Source organism: Taudactylus pleione, unplaced genomic scaffold (genome assembly GCF_031769625.1).
Source record: "Taudactylus pleione unplaced genomic scaffold, aTauple2 ptg001137l, whole genome shotgun sequence".
Taxonomy (NCBI): domain Eukaryota; kingdom Metazoa; phylum Chordata; class Amphibia; order Anura; family Myobatrachidae; genus Taudactylus; species Taudactylus pleione.
This window is the reverse complement of record NW_028285538.1, coordinates 4,578,314-4,595,258: the sequence shown is the minus strand read 5'-3', so window position 1 is coordinate 4,595,258 and position 16,945 is coordinate 4,578,314. Positions and strand designations below refer to the sequence as shown.

The 16,945-nt window shown below is 40.2% G+C and overlaps 1 protein-coding gene across 19 annotated transcripts in view; it reads left to right on the top strand.

Moving 5' to 3' along the window:
• Positions 1 to 522: 522 nt before the first annotated feature.
• Positions 523 to 16,945, top strand: part of NEB (nebulin) — a 203,217-nt gene continuing 186,794 nt past the window's right edge. For 8 of the 19 annotated variants that reach the window (XM_088462028.1, XM_088462037.1, XM_088462036.1 and 5 more), the window contains exons 1-4: positions 528 to 543; positions 1,267 to 1,349; positions 1,543 to 1,603; positions 15,474 to 15,518. In XM_088462028.1, coding sequence (XP_088318154.1) covers positions 1,571 to 1,603; positions 15,474 to 15,518 — 78 coding nt within the window. In that variant the 5' untranslated portion in view covers positions 528 to 543; positions 1,267 to 1,349; positions 1,543 to 1,570. Of the gene's footprint in view, positions 544 to 1,266; positions 1,350 to 1,542; positions 1,604 to 15,473; positions 15,519 to 16,945 lie in introns of all 19 variants that reach the window. The other 11 variants (XM_088462039.1, XM_088462022.1, XM_088462038.1 and 8 more) reach the window with 5 other exon arrangements.

Here is a 16,945-nt window from a genome sequence, read left to right as displayed (position 1 = left end):
ATTTGCCTAATTACCACATAAGCCACTACTATGTAGAAGCCATTGCTTTCGAAGACCTAGGCCTCCCTTATTAACCCAGGTGTCTCCATTTTTTGTCCACTACCTGTATCTAACAGTGTTATATGGGTTATACATTGATCAGGGATATGGGTATACACTGATAATAGCTGTAGCCATTTATACTTTCATAGCATTCCAATATCCAGCAAATGTTTGCACCAAGCCACTTGACGTCCTTTTGGCAAATAAAAGGAAAATAAATAAACGTTAAAATATTTGGATGTACCCTCACTTGTTATGATGTGCCCAGAATGAAAATGACTAGCCCTACTCTCTGTGGATTTGGATTTGCTGAACAGGTGGTCTGCAGAAGGGTCACTAAGTATATTTAGCATCTGAAACCTGAGCAAGCTGTCCCGGGATTGGCTACTAGAGCCACATGAGAATTTAGGAGCTGATGCATTTGCTTTGCTCTTGACCAGCGTTTCTGAGGAGGGAAGAGTTGGAGGCTTTGCTGCTAAGGAAATTAATTAAATATCACTGGTAAGAGCTTTTCTGTTTCCATTTTTCCATATACAGGACTAGTCTATTGCCTGCATAGAACATAGGTCTGTGGCTGGGAGAGACTTCAGTTAGGACAACACCAAAAGTCTCTTCTGTAGTTTGAAAACTTGTCTTCTCCTGTCACTCGGTAGTGCAGATACGAAGTGTGGCTTTGCTTAACTACGCAATTGTGTTACTGATTGTGCAGATAAGTATCAATTGTGTTAAGTTTAACCGTAAATCACTTTATAACATGGTGCAAGAGACAATGATTTGCTCTGTGGACCAAGTTTTGCAGCTATGCATATAATTACTGCACTTGCTTTTAATTGACAATACTGGGATTTAATATTTAAGTGCCAAACTGTAATTTTTCTGTTGGCACTAAAAGGAGCAGCCTTACGTGTTCCTATATTTAACTTGCACTAGTGGGATTCAGTTGCCTCAGAAGGTATTACAGCTGAACTGGCTAAACAAAACCAGCCAATCAGCTGGTGGTATTAACTTACATGTCACATAGCTGTGGGCCTGGCCGCAGCTGCTATAAGGCTTCAGCTACTAACTTTGGGGTCTGCGATCTCAAGCACTGTTATAAAACGAAATACTTTGACAGGCCCAGCTATAGCCATCTACACCGCCACACATTATTAAAGCCTCTGGTATCCTTAGCATCTGGAAAAATATATTTATATATATATGAATATGAATTTTGATATTTTTCAGGTGTGATCCCAAAAAACGTTGCAGAAACAATCAACATTACAGACCCATGCTGTGCAGAACGCAAATAATCCGGTTACCATAAGGTTATTATCAGTCATGTGTCAATAATACATATATAATTACTGCTTAAAGCTGTCATAGCTGTATAATTTAATGTGAAAACAAATTATCATTCTAGCTCTCTATCTATTTTTCTATCTCATATCTATGTTTATTTACATTGTTTTTGCTGCTTCTATTCTGTAATTTTAATACTACTGTATATTTTACTATCAGTTTGTAGGTGACAGAGAGAAACCTCAATATGGCGGATGATGAAGAAGTTGAGGAGTATGAGGTAATTAATATAAATGATGACTATATGTATGTACAATGCTTCTGACAGCTTACGATAAGCGGGATTGAGCTAAGCGGGCACCATTTTCTTGCCCATTATAATGGCTTGTTTACGAGTGGTTTATTGCAGATATAACGTAATTTCAAGAGCATAACATTCCAGTAAAAGTAAAATGAAATATTATATATATAGCAAGAAGTGAACATGTGTAGAATCCATCAGCTGACAGGTTTGGTGCAGATAGAGTGATGCCAATGTACTTTGATACCTATTAAGTCAGCAGATCAGCGCTCACACACAGACATGACAGGTATGTGTCATTCCCAGGATGCAGGAGTGAAACTCTCCGTTAGAGCACTCTCTCTGATCGAGTGGCGCCTGCAGTGTTGTAATCTGTATGTCCATGGTCATTAGTAAATTAGGAGGGGTCAGCATTAGTAATGACAGATCATTTGGGTGGCTTTACTTACCTGTGCCGAAAAAAGCCTAGATTATTCATTATCTAGCATTTATGAAACATATAATGTGGAATTAAGTTCAGCGCTATGCTCAGCTCCGCACATCTGCGTATGTCACAAACACCATTGGCGATGTCACCTTTGCCCAACCGTTCAGGAAGTACTTTGCGGCCCTCACGCAGACTTGAATGCCAACCATATTTATTAGGGTTAGCTACTTGAAAATTAATTTATTGACTCAATTTTCTAATAGTGACCAAGTGAACTTTGCGTTTTCTTTCATTCTGTATATAGAAAGCAAGTCTCACAATCTATGCTGTTACGTGTGGGGGAGTTGTACTTAGCCTTGGAGAGTTGTAAAGTGGAGAGAGATAAAGTACCAACCAATTAGCTCCTAAATGTCATTTTACAGGCTGTGCTTGAAAAATGGCAGCTTGGAGCTGATTGGTTGGTACTTTAGCTCTCTCCACTGTATCACTCTCCAAGGATTGGTACATCTCTCCCAATTTATGAGTTAATATTTATTATTTATGAGATTTAATAACACCAGACAGAAGATATTAGAATTATGTCCGGTGATCATGCAGTGATGGGGGCTGCAAATGAGAACTACGTAAACGTAATGGTGGAAGTGGGGTGCCCTCAGCTTTTAACGTCTTATATTATAATGGTGGCCACTGAGTAAGGTTGGCCCCGTGGGTCCCTGTAGGACTCAGTAGGTGGCAGCTTTTTCTTCTGCTGAAGCTGCAATTGTAAGGTAAAGGTTTACAGGGGAGGGACCCTTTACCAAACTTCAAACTGAGGGGGAGGCTTTCTAAGGGGGGAGCCAACCCATCCTCCCATGTGTGTGGCCTAATTCTTTTAGTAGGTGTAGGTCTAATATGACAGCTATGTACTAGGACCACCTATATATACTGTATAATACAAGTGTTGGCCCTTTCTGTTGTGTTGTCTTATATTAGAGGAATTATTGGTGGTTATTTAGGAATTCTCCTGAACAATATCAGACAATCAGACTTCATTTGGTTCTAGTATTTATTTTCCTAGTACAGTTTAGAAGCTGCAAGCAAACATCCGATTGGCTGCTATGGGTTGTTGTACTTTTTAGCAGTTTTCCTACATTTATCCCATTCTTTTTTACCTTAGTACATTATGGGGTCTATGGGCCTGATTCAGAGCCGCTCGTAAGCGGCGGCTCGTTAGTTCCGAGCGATGTTTGCCCAACTGCGCATGCGTACGGATTTTAATACGCATGTATGAACCAGTCAGTGCGGCCGAAAATCGTTTGTTCGCTAAATAGCGAATGCCTGCTATTTTGAGTGACAGGAGGAGGCGTATGTGGGTGGTAACAGGGGAAGGTGCTTGAAAACGGGGAGTGGAGATCCGAACGAAGGCGTGCTTAAAGGTCAAAACGGGCGTTTTATGGGTGTGCATAATTAATACAGCAGCGTCATTGACCTCGTCACTGGGTTATTTTATAGTCAGAACTGGTCGCAAGATTGTGGTAGGAAAAACCAACCACAAAAATAGCGAGCAGTTCATACGCTGGTCGATGTACTCGATTAATCTAATAAATAGCGGACATGACGTAGGATGCGAGCGGCCAGGGGGCGTAGTTATCCAAAAAACGACCGCAAGTTTTGTTCGCTCGTTCAGACATGGAGGCGTCAACAAACCGCAAAGAGCGAACGGTTCAATTGAATAGCCACCCCCTTTTCCTGAACGACCGTCCGCAAATAGCGTCTGACTCTGAATCAGGCCCTATGTACTAAGCCTTGGAGAGAGATAAAGTACCAACCAATCATCTCCTGTCACTTTACAGGCTGTGTTTGAAAAATGACAGGAGTTGATTGGTTGGTACTTTATCGCATCCACTTTATCTCCAAAAGGCTTAGTACATAGACCTCTATGACTAATATGTAAACATTCACTTTATATACATTATACTACAGAAGGGATGTTAATATGCACATGGGCTGCTGTGAAATGGCTACTGGTCATCATCACTTCAGTCTTCTTCAGTAAAACCTGTGTATTGGAATAAAGCACCTTTACTATAAATTATTGTAGATACTGGTCGCCATCTAGGACTTCTGCCACATGCATAAAAGCACTCCAAGCTTTATTACGGTCGCTGAGCGCCTCTGTGACTGCTAATATTCATATAATGTACAGTAGGGACTGCATTATCCCATATATAAAAGTGAAAGTACAAGATTAGTACTCATATTGTAATATAGGTGATTTTATAGGGCTATATCTGTAAATTGTTGTGTGTGGCACCATCTGACGTTCAGATTGGTGATGCAGGAAGAGGCAGCTGTTTCTATAATTTGCTGTATGTTAAACTGCAATGGCATGTTGGTTAAAATAGTTTTAGTGTCTGTAAGTGTAATAAGAGCTGGACTTTTCTAATGCTCTCTAGAAGTTCAGGCTTTGCAGCACTGGATGGGCTGATCTATGAATTTACATTTCTATATGTTTTTCTTTGTTGATTTATTTTGTCTCGTGTATTTTTGACTTGTGTTGATTTTATTTGCCCGTTGTCAGTGTGTAAGAACTGCATATACAATTAGACAGCCATAAGGGTGTATATATTTACTAAAGTGCGGATTTATAGAAGTGGAGATGTTGCCCATAGCAACCAATCAGATTCTACTTATCATTTATTTAGCACCTTCTAGAAGATAATAACTAGAATGTAATTGTTTGCTATGGGCAACATCTCCACTTCTATAAACCTACACTTTAGTAAATATACCCCATAGAGTGGTCTTTCTATAATCAATTCCTGTTATGTTTGTTAAAACTAAAACTAATATTAATAGTGCTATATCTTCTATTTTAGATTTATTGTATAAAGTGGAGTTAAAGCTAGTAATAAACTGTACTTACCTATGCTCATTGACCAATAAAAAGAAAACATGTTGTTCATATGTATAGTACTGTGATTTTCTATGACATTCCAATTCCATTCTTTCTATTGAGGGTTATTGACTAATAGTGTTGAAATATGTATGTCTGCACTTAAACCCTGGCAACCAATCAGAAATTGCTTTCAATGTCTAACCTGTACTAGACAGATAAAAGCTAATTGCTGATTGGTTGCTATGATTTTAGTGCAGTACTAAATAAGGGGGAATTAAATTAGCCCCAAAGCTAAATAGCATTTTCCCCATGCGGTAAACCAAGGGTTAACGCACGCTACCCTATTGATTCCGCGTAAAGAAGTCCATGTGTCTGAGATAAGGAACCCCTTACGGAAGATCTTCTAATATACAATCTTCAGCTGGACAGAGGGGTGTCAGTTTAGTTTAGAGAGGAGTGGTTTAGTTCTACTCGGTTACGTTCAGATCAGCAAAACTTGATCTTATTGGCTATCCAGCTCTCACGTGTTTTGGATAGCCAATTAGATAAATCGGAACTTGTGCTAATTTGGTGAATATAACCATTTAGAACCGAACTACTCATCTCCAGTTCATCAACCAGTTGTGGCTGCTTTTAATCAAATTGACCTGACACTGGAACATGTCTTATGTCAGAAGAAAAGAAAACAAATTAATTTGAACAGATAGAACTGAAAACCTGTCATAGCAATTATTACATTGGTGTGTGCTCTGCCAGTCAGAATACTAGGGGTACCTCATGATCCAGTTATTTGTCCCGTCTGACAAACAATCTGTAGAGTATGGCGCTTCACTGGGCTCATTTTATGATAACTGGTTCTCCCCAACTCGTGTTTAGCCCCATATACTATACAAAACTGATAATGGTTAGTTCTCTGTTCCTTAGGGTAGTGTCACATGGGAACTTTCACAGCTTGACACGTTCCCTGTGTGTGACAGAGGTGCAGCCTTCCCATTGCAAGCTGACACCATGGTAGCACCTGAGCTATTATGATGTGATTTTTATAGCTGGGAAAGCCCAATATGTGAGCACTCCAATTGTGACACCACTCAATGGACAGAATATTGGGGGAGATGTATTAAACTGTATAAGCGTGGAGAAGTTACCCATAGCAACCAATCAGCATCTACCTATCATTTTATAGAATGTGCTTGATAAATGCTAACTAAAAACCTATTGGTTACTATGGACAACTTCTCCTCTGCTTGGGAGGTCTGATACATTTCTCACATAGCTTTTTGTTTATTTTTGTTATAGACAGCCATTCAAAAGTGAATAAAATAAAATCATGTCATACACAAATAATGCCAACACGATGGGAAAGGGGAAAATAAATAATGGCATTTATCCGGGATGCATAGTAACAATGAAAGTTCTGCACAATGGGCCTCATACATGAAGCACACAAAACCCTAGGCAGAGATTTCCACCAAAGCTCACTGGGATAGAAGATGACAGAGTTTATGGTGGAGCAGAAGTTTGCATTGACCAATAGGAGGATTTGTACAGAATACTGAGCAGCGCATCGGTGCAGCGCCACCTAGTGTTATGGAGCAGTGCAAAAATTAGACTTCATTTTGAGAAGACTAATAAAATAAAATAAAGGCATTGTCAGGGCACATTTTAGGGGGTTCTTTGCATGGCAGAAAGGCACATTGTCATTTTTCCTCTATAGGAAGACTTGAATTTTGCACCTAGTTTGAGTTGGAGGAAATGGAATCTCATTGTATACAGTGCTTTTAAAAAGTTTTAATGTGACGCATTTTGCACCTGACAGTTGTACAGTACAGGTTGAGTCTCCCATATCCAAATATTCCGAAATACGGAATATTCCGAAATACGGAATATTTTTAGCATTACTGAGATGGTGAAAACTTTGATTTTTGATGGTTCATTGCACACAAACTTTGTTTAAGGCACAATATTTTTAAAACTAAAGTATAAAATGACCCATAGGCTGTGTGTATAAGGTGTATATGACACATAAATGCATTTCATGTATGTACACACACTTTGTTTGAGGCACAAAATTATTGAAAATATTGTATAAAATTACCTTAAGGCGGTGTGTATAAGATGTATATAAATCATAAATACATTCTGTGTTTAGATTTGGGCCCTATACCTAAGACCTTTCATTATGGTATGCAATTATTCCAAAATACGGAATATTCCGATATCCAAAATACCCCTGGTCCCAAGCATTTTGGACATGGGAGACTCAACCTGTACTTCAGTGGTGAAGCTCATTCTAAGCACATTATGTAATACAGCAGCTCCAATGTCCATACTCTCGTTGTTCATTTTATAAATGAGACTACTGTAGATCAAGAACTGTTTTGGGAGAAACAAGCAAAAGTTTATGTAAGAAGTGGGTCGGGGGCTTTGTTCTTGAGTAGCAGGAGGCTGGACTTAGGTGTGACATTTACACCTTTGCAGTTGCACCAGATTTTTCCTCCTCTCCACTTCTAGTTTGTAGAGCACATTGATGTGCTGAGGGTGGACCATATAGTAAGCTCCACCCTCACTAAAGAAAATGTCAGCTCCCAGTATATGTACCTGTATTTCTGCCATTTTGGTAAAGGTAACTACTACATTGCCAAATGAACAGTATGTGGGAATATTTTGTTTAAGCAATCTTTCCAAGCCTGTACGGTACAATTTATGGCCCAGTAATGTCCCGCCCAGTAATGCTAACCACTACGCCAAGTTGGTTACTCATTGGAGCCAGTGAAATTGCATGTCAAACGCGAATGACCATGTTTAATATGCAATTGTTAAAGAGTGTTTGCTCTAGTGGTTTGAGTGGGGATCGATAAAGGACACTCCCAAAGCACAGGCCAAAAACATGCAGCAGTGCCAGTGCTCCTAACCGCAAGTCAGTATTAGGCCATTGATGCTAATCAGTGCTCGTTTCATACAATCAGCTTACATGCTCGCACTAGCACTAGCACTCGCACTAGCACTAGCACTAGCACTAGCACTCGCACTAGCACTAGCACTAGCACTAGCATTGAAAAAAAAAAAATAATAGTAAAAGTATATATTTTGACATTAGTGGGTAAAGAGCTTAAAGCTTATCTATTCATTTACAAATATTAAAAATAATATTAATGCAATACAGTTCTTCACATAAAAATATGTAAAATGAAAGTAAGCACTGTATATTTTATTCATGTTATTCACTGAATGAAAGAATGATTTGCAAATTATTGTTATTCATTTCTGGTAGAAAAACTGATATTGAAGTTACTTGCAACATATCCGGGATTCCAGCAGGCATACGGTACATAAATCCAGCTTGAACAGTTAGTAGTTGTAGCTCTGTGCACTTTCCATGATACGTTAGCTAACACTTATAAATCGTTTCACATTAGAAATACATTAATGGGGTCCTGTTTATTGCGGCAAAATTTGTACCATGGTTTTGGGGTATTTTTGTTGAACTATGAAACACATTGTTGTAAAGGATCCTGATTGTGAAATATGATACTTGTCAATAACCATTATATGTGTAGGTAGGACATTTGCAATTGTCTATAACAGGGGTTCTCAAACTTGGTCCTCAGGAGTCCACGCAGGTCACATTTCGAGGTCATCCAGCAGGTGTACAGGTGCATTCATTAGTCACTTGTGATTCTGCGAGGAGACCTGGAAAACATGCACTGTTTGGGGTCCTGAGGACCGAGCTTGAGAACCTGTGATCTATACGAAACTGTAAGACTTTTCCTGTCTGAAAAGCTTACTCATCCAACATTAATCTATTGACTGTTTCTATTCTCATCTTTTGACCCATTTGAACACTAATCTATAACTGGTGCAGATCTTACACATAGGCCCCTGGGTCACAACACACTCTGCACCCTGAAGAGATGCCACAGGTGCCATGCAGCAGGCGCCCCCTTCTTCTCTGTAAAATTTGGGCAGTGTCATCTTTTGGGTGATAGCTTCAGAAAGATGGTGAAAGTGCAGAATCAGATCATAGCAATGGCTCTTGTACTGCACCAAAACATTTCCTATCTTCTGCTCATGCTCCATCTCCCCAAAAATATCATTAGTAAGATGACATCACTGGCAGGTATTGGGGGGGTTTGCCAAACAGAGGGTGGGTGGGGTGGTCGCTGCACACTGCTAGGGCGTTAATAAGCCCCTGACACTCATGCCTTTTGGAAATCCTCCAAAAACAGACATTTGTAAATAGGCACCATTACTACCAATGACAGCAATGCTGCCGCACGTTTTTCCTTTGGAGATGTTTTTTTTTTTACAACGTGAAAAGAGACAGTGAAGTGAGAATAGAGAAATTACTACACAGGATATTTCCTAGTTAGTATTTAAATATGAATAAACATAAACTACCAAGTTTTTTAAATAATCACAATACTCTATTAACATTCAATTGCTGCACTTTTGTGACTGTTTCAGAAAACAGAGTTTTAATATCATTCTAATTGTTATTGGGCCTAATTCAGAGATGGACGCAAACTCGATGGTTTACGTACATCTCCGATGGTGTGAGATCTGCAGATGCCGCACTGGGCATGTGCAGATCTTGTTCTGCGAGATAGCTTGCAGTGCCCTGGACGCTGCAGCTTGATTGACAGGCTGCGGCCATTTAGGAGCAGAGCAGAGGTAGCGACAGCGGCGTTGCAGAAAACAGGGACGTGCCATCCCTCGTTTTCTGGCCAGTGGCCGACGCAGTTTTTCTCGCTTTAGTAATGTGAATTCCCCGGTCATCCTTAGTAACCTGAGGGTCACCCAGATGACAGATATTCACGGATGTGATGTGATGCTGCGTTTTCGGATGCAGCAGTTGATCAAAGAAGCTGACAGTAGGCGTCTATACACAAGACGCCTCACGCGGCATTGCCATACATCTCCGAATCAGGCTAATTATCAATCATTCTTCTTCTTGTTGAATGTTCTGTACTTTGGAAAACAGCTGCAGAGAAATGGATGATTATAAATGTTATTATTTTACTGTTAAACTGCAGTGAAATAAAGGAAAATATATAGAATATAGTGAAGTCTTTGAAGTCTCACTTATATGCAGATGGGAAATTGAATGCTCCATGCCTCACTTTATTACGCGATTATTCAGGCAGAAAAGATTTGCAGATGTGTCAGATATATATGTTGCATGGGCCATTGGATAATTATATATTAGCTTCCAGTTGACTTCATGCTTATTTGCACTTCCCCTGTAGAGGCAGCTTTCCTTCAGAGGTGAATGTATGTGGTTTTGTACAGTGATCCGGTGAGACTGGACCCAGTGCATATTACATTACAGTCTTGGTGCATTGCTGGATTGCTTATATAAATGGAGCACATACTGTACATGCTGACTAGTGTTATGTGCAGGCTGCTCGGAGCACTGTGTAAAAGAGACCTTCTGCTGATGCACTTGGACTGTAGTTATCCCCTCTCTAGAATCTTCCTGATAGGAGTAGAAAGCTGCATGGACTTCTGTGAAGACTGCAGGGTATAAATAGCTTCTGCAATGTGCTGAAACTATTTTACTTCCTCTCTGCAAAAGGGAATTCTCAGTATCAGTTTTCACTGTGTTTCTGGAGGACGAGAAAGAAGGATGGTCTCATCCCATACGAATATTTTATATTTAATCTAGGAATGCCAAACAGTCCCTAAATGCTAAGTATCTGTTTGTACTGTATGGACTAAAAAGCGTATACTCTGTTTAGATAACAACAAAAAAGTCAACAAGATAATTTCCATAGTTTATAAATAAACTGTACGTATATTGTAAAATATTAAAATTGTAATTAATATCCAATTTCTATCTATATATCTATCTATCTATCTATCTATCTATCTATCTATGACGTGCAGTGAGTTCAATGGCTGGGGAGGCACACATGGAGTGCTGGGAGCCTATCTCACCCCCTACTCACTGTAACTCTCCCCTCACTACACGAAGGCCCTGATTCAGACCCGCTCGTCGGAAGGGCGTTTTTTGTTTTTTTGCCCGCCTTCTGGACGCTTGCTAAGCTGTGGGTGACCACCCACAGCTTTAGTGAGCAGCCTGGTGATAGTCGCGATGTTCGCGACCATCGCGACCACCAGGCTTGCGACGAGACCCTTGTGATAGGGTCTTGTCTGCCGCAAACCCCAGTGAGCTTCCGGCTCTAATAGAGCCGGAAGCTCACTACTGACATCACTCGTGATGTCAGTAGGGCCGCCCCCAAACGGCAGGCGTTCCTTTGGGAACGCCTCCGTTAGGCAAGCCACCCCCCCGACCCGCCTACAAAACAGGGCGAGCTGTCGATCAACATCAACAGCTGCCCCGTTTGTAGCGAGTCCCGGAGCGAGTGAATTGCTCACTCACTCCGAGGCACGCGCACGCGCAGTCCGTGCGCGTGCCCGGCCATCCACCTGCTTGCGAATGCTATGCGCTTGCGAGCGGGTCTGAATCAGGCCCTAAGCTTCAGTGTCCATTGATTCTCCTACCTGCATCACTGTGTCTTCTCTTGCTGCTGCTGACTGAGTTCTGATCTTTATACACTGCAGTGCACTTCCAAGTCACATGACACATCCAAGGTGTCCATCAGTGCTCAAGGCACCCCCCCCATACTCAGAGGCATGCCTCTATTAGCTCCCTTTCTTTGCAACTTACTGCCTGTGATCCCAGCTCTGGACGCAGTGTCTGACTATACAGAAGCAAAGCTGAGCTGAATGCTACCTAATCTCTCGTCTCCCTGCAGTCCCAGGGAGCTCCACAAAGCTGGTGAGTGTTAACTATAAAAATAAGTTACCATAAACAAAGAAGATTGTTATAAGTTATAACCAGTGGTGGCTCCAGAGGTGGGGCTGCAGCGCAATCAAAAATTCAAAAAGGGGAGAACACCAACTGCCAGTGAGTCCTGGGTGGCGATGTTTGCCAGTGTTTGTGGTGGCAGTTGGTGTGACTCCCCAATTTAAATTTTGGACTGCACTGCAGCTCCACCTCTAGAGCCGTCACTGGTTATACATATCTTCTTTGTATTATTCTAATAATTTTTATACCAACTCTCAGAAGTACATACTGTATGACAGGGGAGGCTCTGCCTCCCCTGCACACCCTTACTGCACGTCCCTGATATCTCTCTCTCTCTGTGGGTGTATATTTACTAAAGTGAGAGTTTTTAGAAGTGGAGATGTTGCCTATAGCAACCAATCAGATTCTACTTAACCTTTAACTAGCACCTTCTAGAAGATAATAGCTAGAATCTGATTGGCTGCTATGGGCAACATCTCCACTTCTAAAAACCCGCACTTTAGTAAATATAGCCCCTAGTATAGACGCCGCCGTGTACTCCATTGGCAAAAAATGCTTACTGACGACCATAGACTACAACCAGATTCTGTGGATCAGATGAGAATATGGTGTTTACAAGCACTTTTAACTTTAGCGTATTTGATAATTATAATCTATTGCTTTTGCTTATAATACCCTCCTAGCAGGGCCGGCGTGTTCGAATTTTGTTCGGTGCCCCCTGCTACCAAGCGTGCGTCTCTGTCTCTCTCTCTCTCTCTACCTGTCGCTGTCTCTCTCCATTAAGAATAGCTTGAACTCTCATAAAATGATTTCAACTTTGGGGTGCTTTTAATCCTCCGGGGTTAGTCTCCAACAACATCTGTACAGGAAATCCATGTACAGTCCATCATTGGGAGGACAATTACCAACTTTAAACTTCAACAGGTTTTAAGATCCACATCTTAAAATACAAAGTCAAAAGTGACTCAGCAGTAAACAAGGGTTGGTTCATACAGTATAAAGAGAAATAAACACACAGCATAGCAGCAGCATAGTATGTACACTGCTCACACCCATGTGTGTCCTTATATCACCGGTATAAATGCTGCATTCAGTGCACCTGGCATCTGATAAGTTTACATCTGGCAGAAGTTATCACATGGCACTTCTGCTGCACCGGATCATGCCTGATTGGCCAGTGGGATATAGGAGGGCAGGTACTTGAAAACTGTATTAGGAGATAATGGGGGACATGTACTAAGCCTTGGAGAGAGATAAAGTGGAGAGAGATAAAGTACCAACCAATCAGCTCCTAACTGCCATTTTATAGGCTGTGTTGAAAAAATCACAGTTGGGAGCTGATTGGCTGGTACTTTATCTCCATGCCCTTATTCATTCTCCAAGGCTTAGGCCCAATATCTTCTATGTATTGGAAGTGCCATGCGTTCCAGCTTGGAATACATTGTACTTCCAATATGCCGGATCCTACTGTAACTGTTTAATCTGATTGAGAGGGGCAGATACTCCAAAGTTGTATTATATGGTTGTTATAGCAACCTTAACCTACAATTAGAGACCGCACTGTGTGAATAAATGAGCGCATCTATATACATATTATACAGCTTACCACCATTAATATACCTGAATTCCACATACCAGGCATCTACCGGTTCTATCCAATATCGTTGGGGGGGGTTAATACACCTCTGATATAAGGTCACACATGGGGGTGTACAGTGTCCATTCAATGCTATGATGTGTTTAATTACTTTTCTGTTGATGGAAGTACAGTATGTACATCTAGACTCAGAAAATGAGAACAAGTACTGTCGTTGTATAAAAATACATAGGATATATGCAATACAAACTCACACATGTTATTTTACATGTAATCTCCAATGAAAGCGCTTCTAAATTTACTTTGTGATGGAGAGAATGACAGTCCATCTGGGGAATCCACCCATTGTGCAATCGGAAAATATTATTCAGGCTCCTCTGAGCAATGAGCTCGGCTGTCAAAAATAACTGGACCAAATCCATTGTACTTTTCTGTGTACATTGTAAAGAATATCAGGATTTACTGTTTATTGCATCATAGGGTTCATTGTATCAGAGCACAACATCACCATAAACAACCATAACAGCACACCAATCACAGAGCACGTAGTAAGCAGTTTAGGGTGACCGACTGCCCATGAATTTGGAAGGGTGAATGACCTGCATGGGGGTGGGGGATGGGGGGGGGGGGAATGTGCGAATGGTCTTTACTTTCTGGATTACCCTATAATTTATGGTGAACTTCAATATTAACATCCACTTTTTGCTGCCTTACATCGAGATATTTTGCAGTAGGGGGTTGGACTCTGACAACTCTGACCTGCCCCTCTAAGTTCTCCCAATGAGGAGCAGCAGAAAGTAGGTGAGTATGATTTTATCATTAATTCACAAGTAACAAGGAATAATTCTGTATCATGTGATCTCTTCCAGATTATTAACCGGGGTACAGGGAAATTCTCATTTAATAAAAAGTTACGTATCAAATATGAGTAATAACATCAGCTAGAAGAACATAACATGGGGAAGTAACATTGACACATTTATGTAAATATTTCAGACACTAAAGGAAATAAAAAATGTCTTTAATTAGAAAACAAAAATTTTTATTCTTCCTAACTGATAAACTACAATAGGATATAAATATTTTTTAACTTCTTGCCTAATATACTGTATATAATTGAAACTAGGAACATTCACCAATATTGATGCAACATTTTAACTTGTCAAAATTAAATGTTTAAAATGGATGTATTTCTTTTCTGTGTACTGCAGAATACCTTTTGTGTGGTAGAATGATTCATATATGTGTTTTAAAGGACACAACGGGGGGATGAGTAAAATAATAAAATATCCCACATGACGCATTTAAATTAGTTTATGGAGAACACTGCTCATTCTATAATAAAGTGATCGTTATAGTCTGTTACAGAGCTTTTACTTGTCTCCCAAAAAAATCATTTTTATAAATTCTGGAACACAGTTACTCTTAGAATGAAAAAGCTTTTACTTGTAACCTAAAGAATCATTTTGATAAATTATGGAACAAAGTTACTCATAGAATTACAAAGCTTTTAAATTCTGGAACACAGTTACTCTTGAAATTAAAAAAAAAATGGTGTTAAATGTTGTTTTCATATAATCATTATGTCTTCATAACATTTATATCAATAATTTGCAAATCATCTGAATTTTAATTTTGGGAAATAAGTTTATTAGAAATCTCAATGAACCTACAGGAATAAATGCAGATTTAACAATCCCAAGGGGCTGTGTGCAAATGTATTAGTCAGCAATAAGTACCTCTGACGCATTTCGCCACCCTGAATCGGAGGCTTTATCAAAGCCTTTTACAAGGGACTTTAATCTATATTATATATTTTATAACTGGAAAGACATAAGACCATATATGTATTTTTATTAATGAAATTTTGCACCACAGGCTGCTTCTATATTGTTATTAAATTACTACTATTTTTATAGAAATGCTTACTGTATCTGTATATCTATCAGCACCATACCAGTTGTATGTATAATAAACACAGTTCCATGCAATTTTTCTTTTGTTTCATCAATAAATGGTAATAATTATAACATCTGTGAGCTTTAGGTGTTTTTTTGGATGCGGACTGTACAGTGCTTTTCTTCACTTGTTTATTGAGTTTTAGAGCTGTCAACGCAATTACCATTTTTTTTACAGTACTATTATGAAGAGACAATCATTGAAGATGGGGGAGTTGAGGAGGTAACACCTCAGCAGCAAAGCACTCAACGCAAACTAAAAATTCTTTCATCTTTAACCTGCTATTTAAGCTGTGATGCTTTCAGGGATTTTTCCACAGAAAACAATAGGCTGCATCTTTTACTTAGTGGTGATTGTATGGGACAAGTTCAACTAATCCTGGCAGTGGGCTGTCACCCCTTGTACAGATCAAACCCCCTACACAAAATCCATTCTACTAAATAGAATAAACTTGACGTTGGCCAAAAATGAAAGGGTTATGTTTCTAATATTAAGATTGAACGTAAAACAGGCTGCATAATCCTCCCTGCGCAATTGTGGGATGCTACACCTCCATTATAAGTAAATTATGTCCATCTGTAAAACATGAGGGGATACGCACAACAGTTTCACTTGTATGAACTATGTATTTGTGAGGGGATTTTGTACATGTAGAGAATCTGGGCAGCCAGGATCACAGGTCAGTTTGGACTTTGGATAGTTTTATATCTTGAGCTAAGTATATGATTAGGACTATATTGGCTATATTAGGGCTTGTACTTAATTATTTTGTTCATTAAGATTTTATTATGTCTATAAATATTTACTCTCCCCTTATGTTATAAAAATGTACAAACTACCTCATTACTGTTAATTAAGTACGCCCTTACACCTTTCAATATTTAGCAAGTGATTTCCTTATGCCTCCAAAATGATAAATTCTTAGTAAATTCTAGGGAGAGTGGGATTAAGACTTTTGGGGGCCCAGCATAACTAACTTCTGGCAGGTCCTGCCAATAAAATTGCCTGCAGTCAGATCAAGTCATCTCAGAGACACGCACCGGTCGCCGTGGGCGTCAGCTGGAAGGTGACTGATGATCTAACTTGCAGCAGGGCTGAAGCACTCAGGCAACCACCTGCTCCGCTCTCCACACTTAAAAAGTGTAATGTTAGCACTCCCTCCAAGTGTTCTATACATAAAGGGCTCCATCACTTCTTATCCTGTAACAGGCGAGGGGGGGACAGGACTGCAGAACCAGTGCAGGAGGAGCGCTGGCTCGGTTCTCTATCATGCTGTAATGCTGCAGTAGATGGGGAACAGGGCAACATGACTGTAGCTAGGGTGGTGCAAGCAAAAGCAAAAATCTGATTGGTTGCTATGGGCAATACCTCCACTTGTTCTCTTTAAAAGATTAGCATACCTCACAACTTTAGATGTGTAGCTGGCCATCACTGAGCTGATGGTGTGCTCCCTGCCTTTCTCTTTAGGGTCCACACCAATGGAAGAGGCATCCATTTACCGCTGCTGTACTATGCAGAGCAGCAGGTGACAGAGAGTGTCCTCCCAACCGTTTCCCCCTGTGGGACACTGCTGCCTGCGGGTGGGGTGGGTGAATAGTGTATGAAAAATAGGACTGTCCCATTCAAATTGGGACGGTTGGGAGATATGC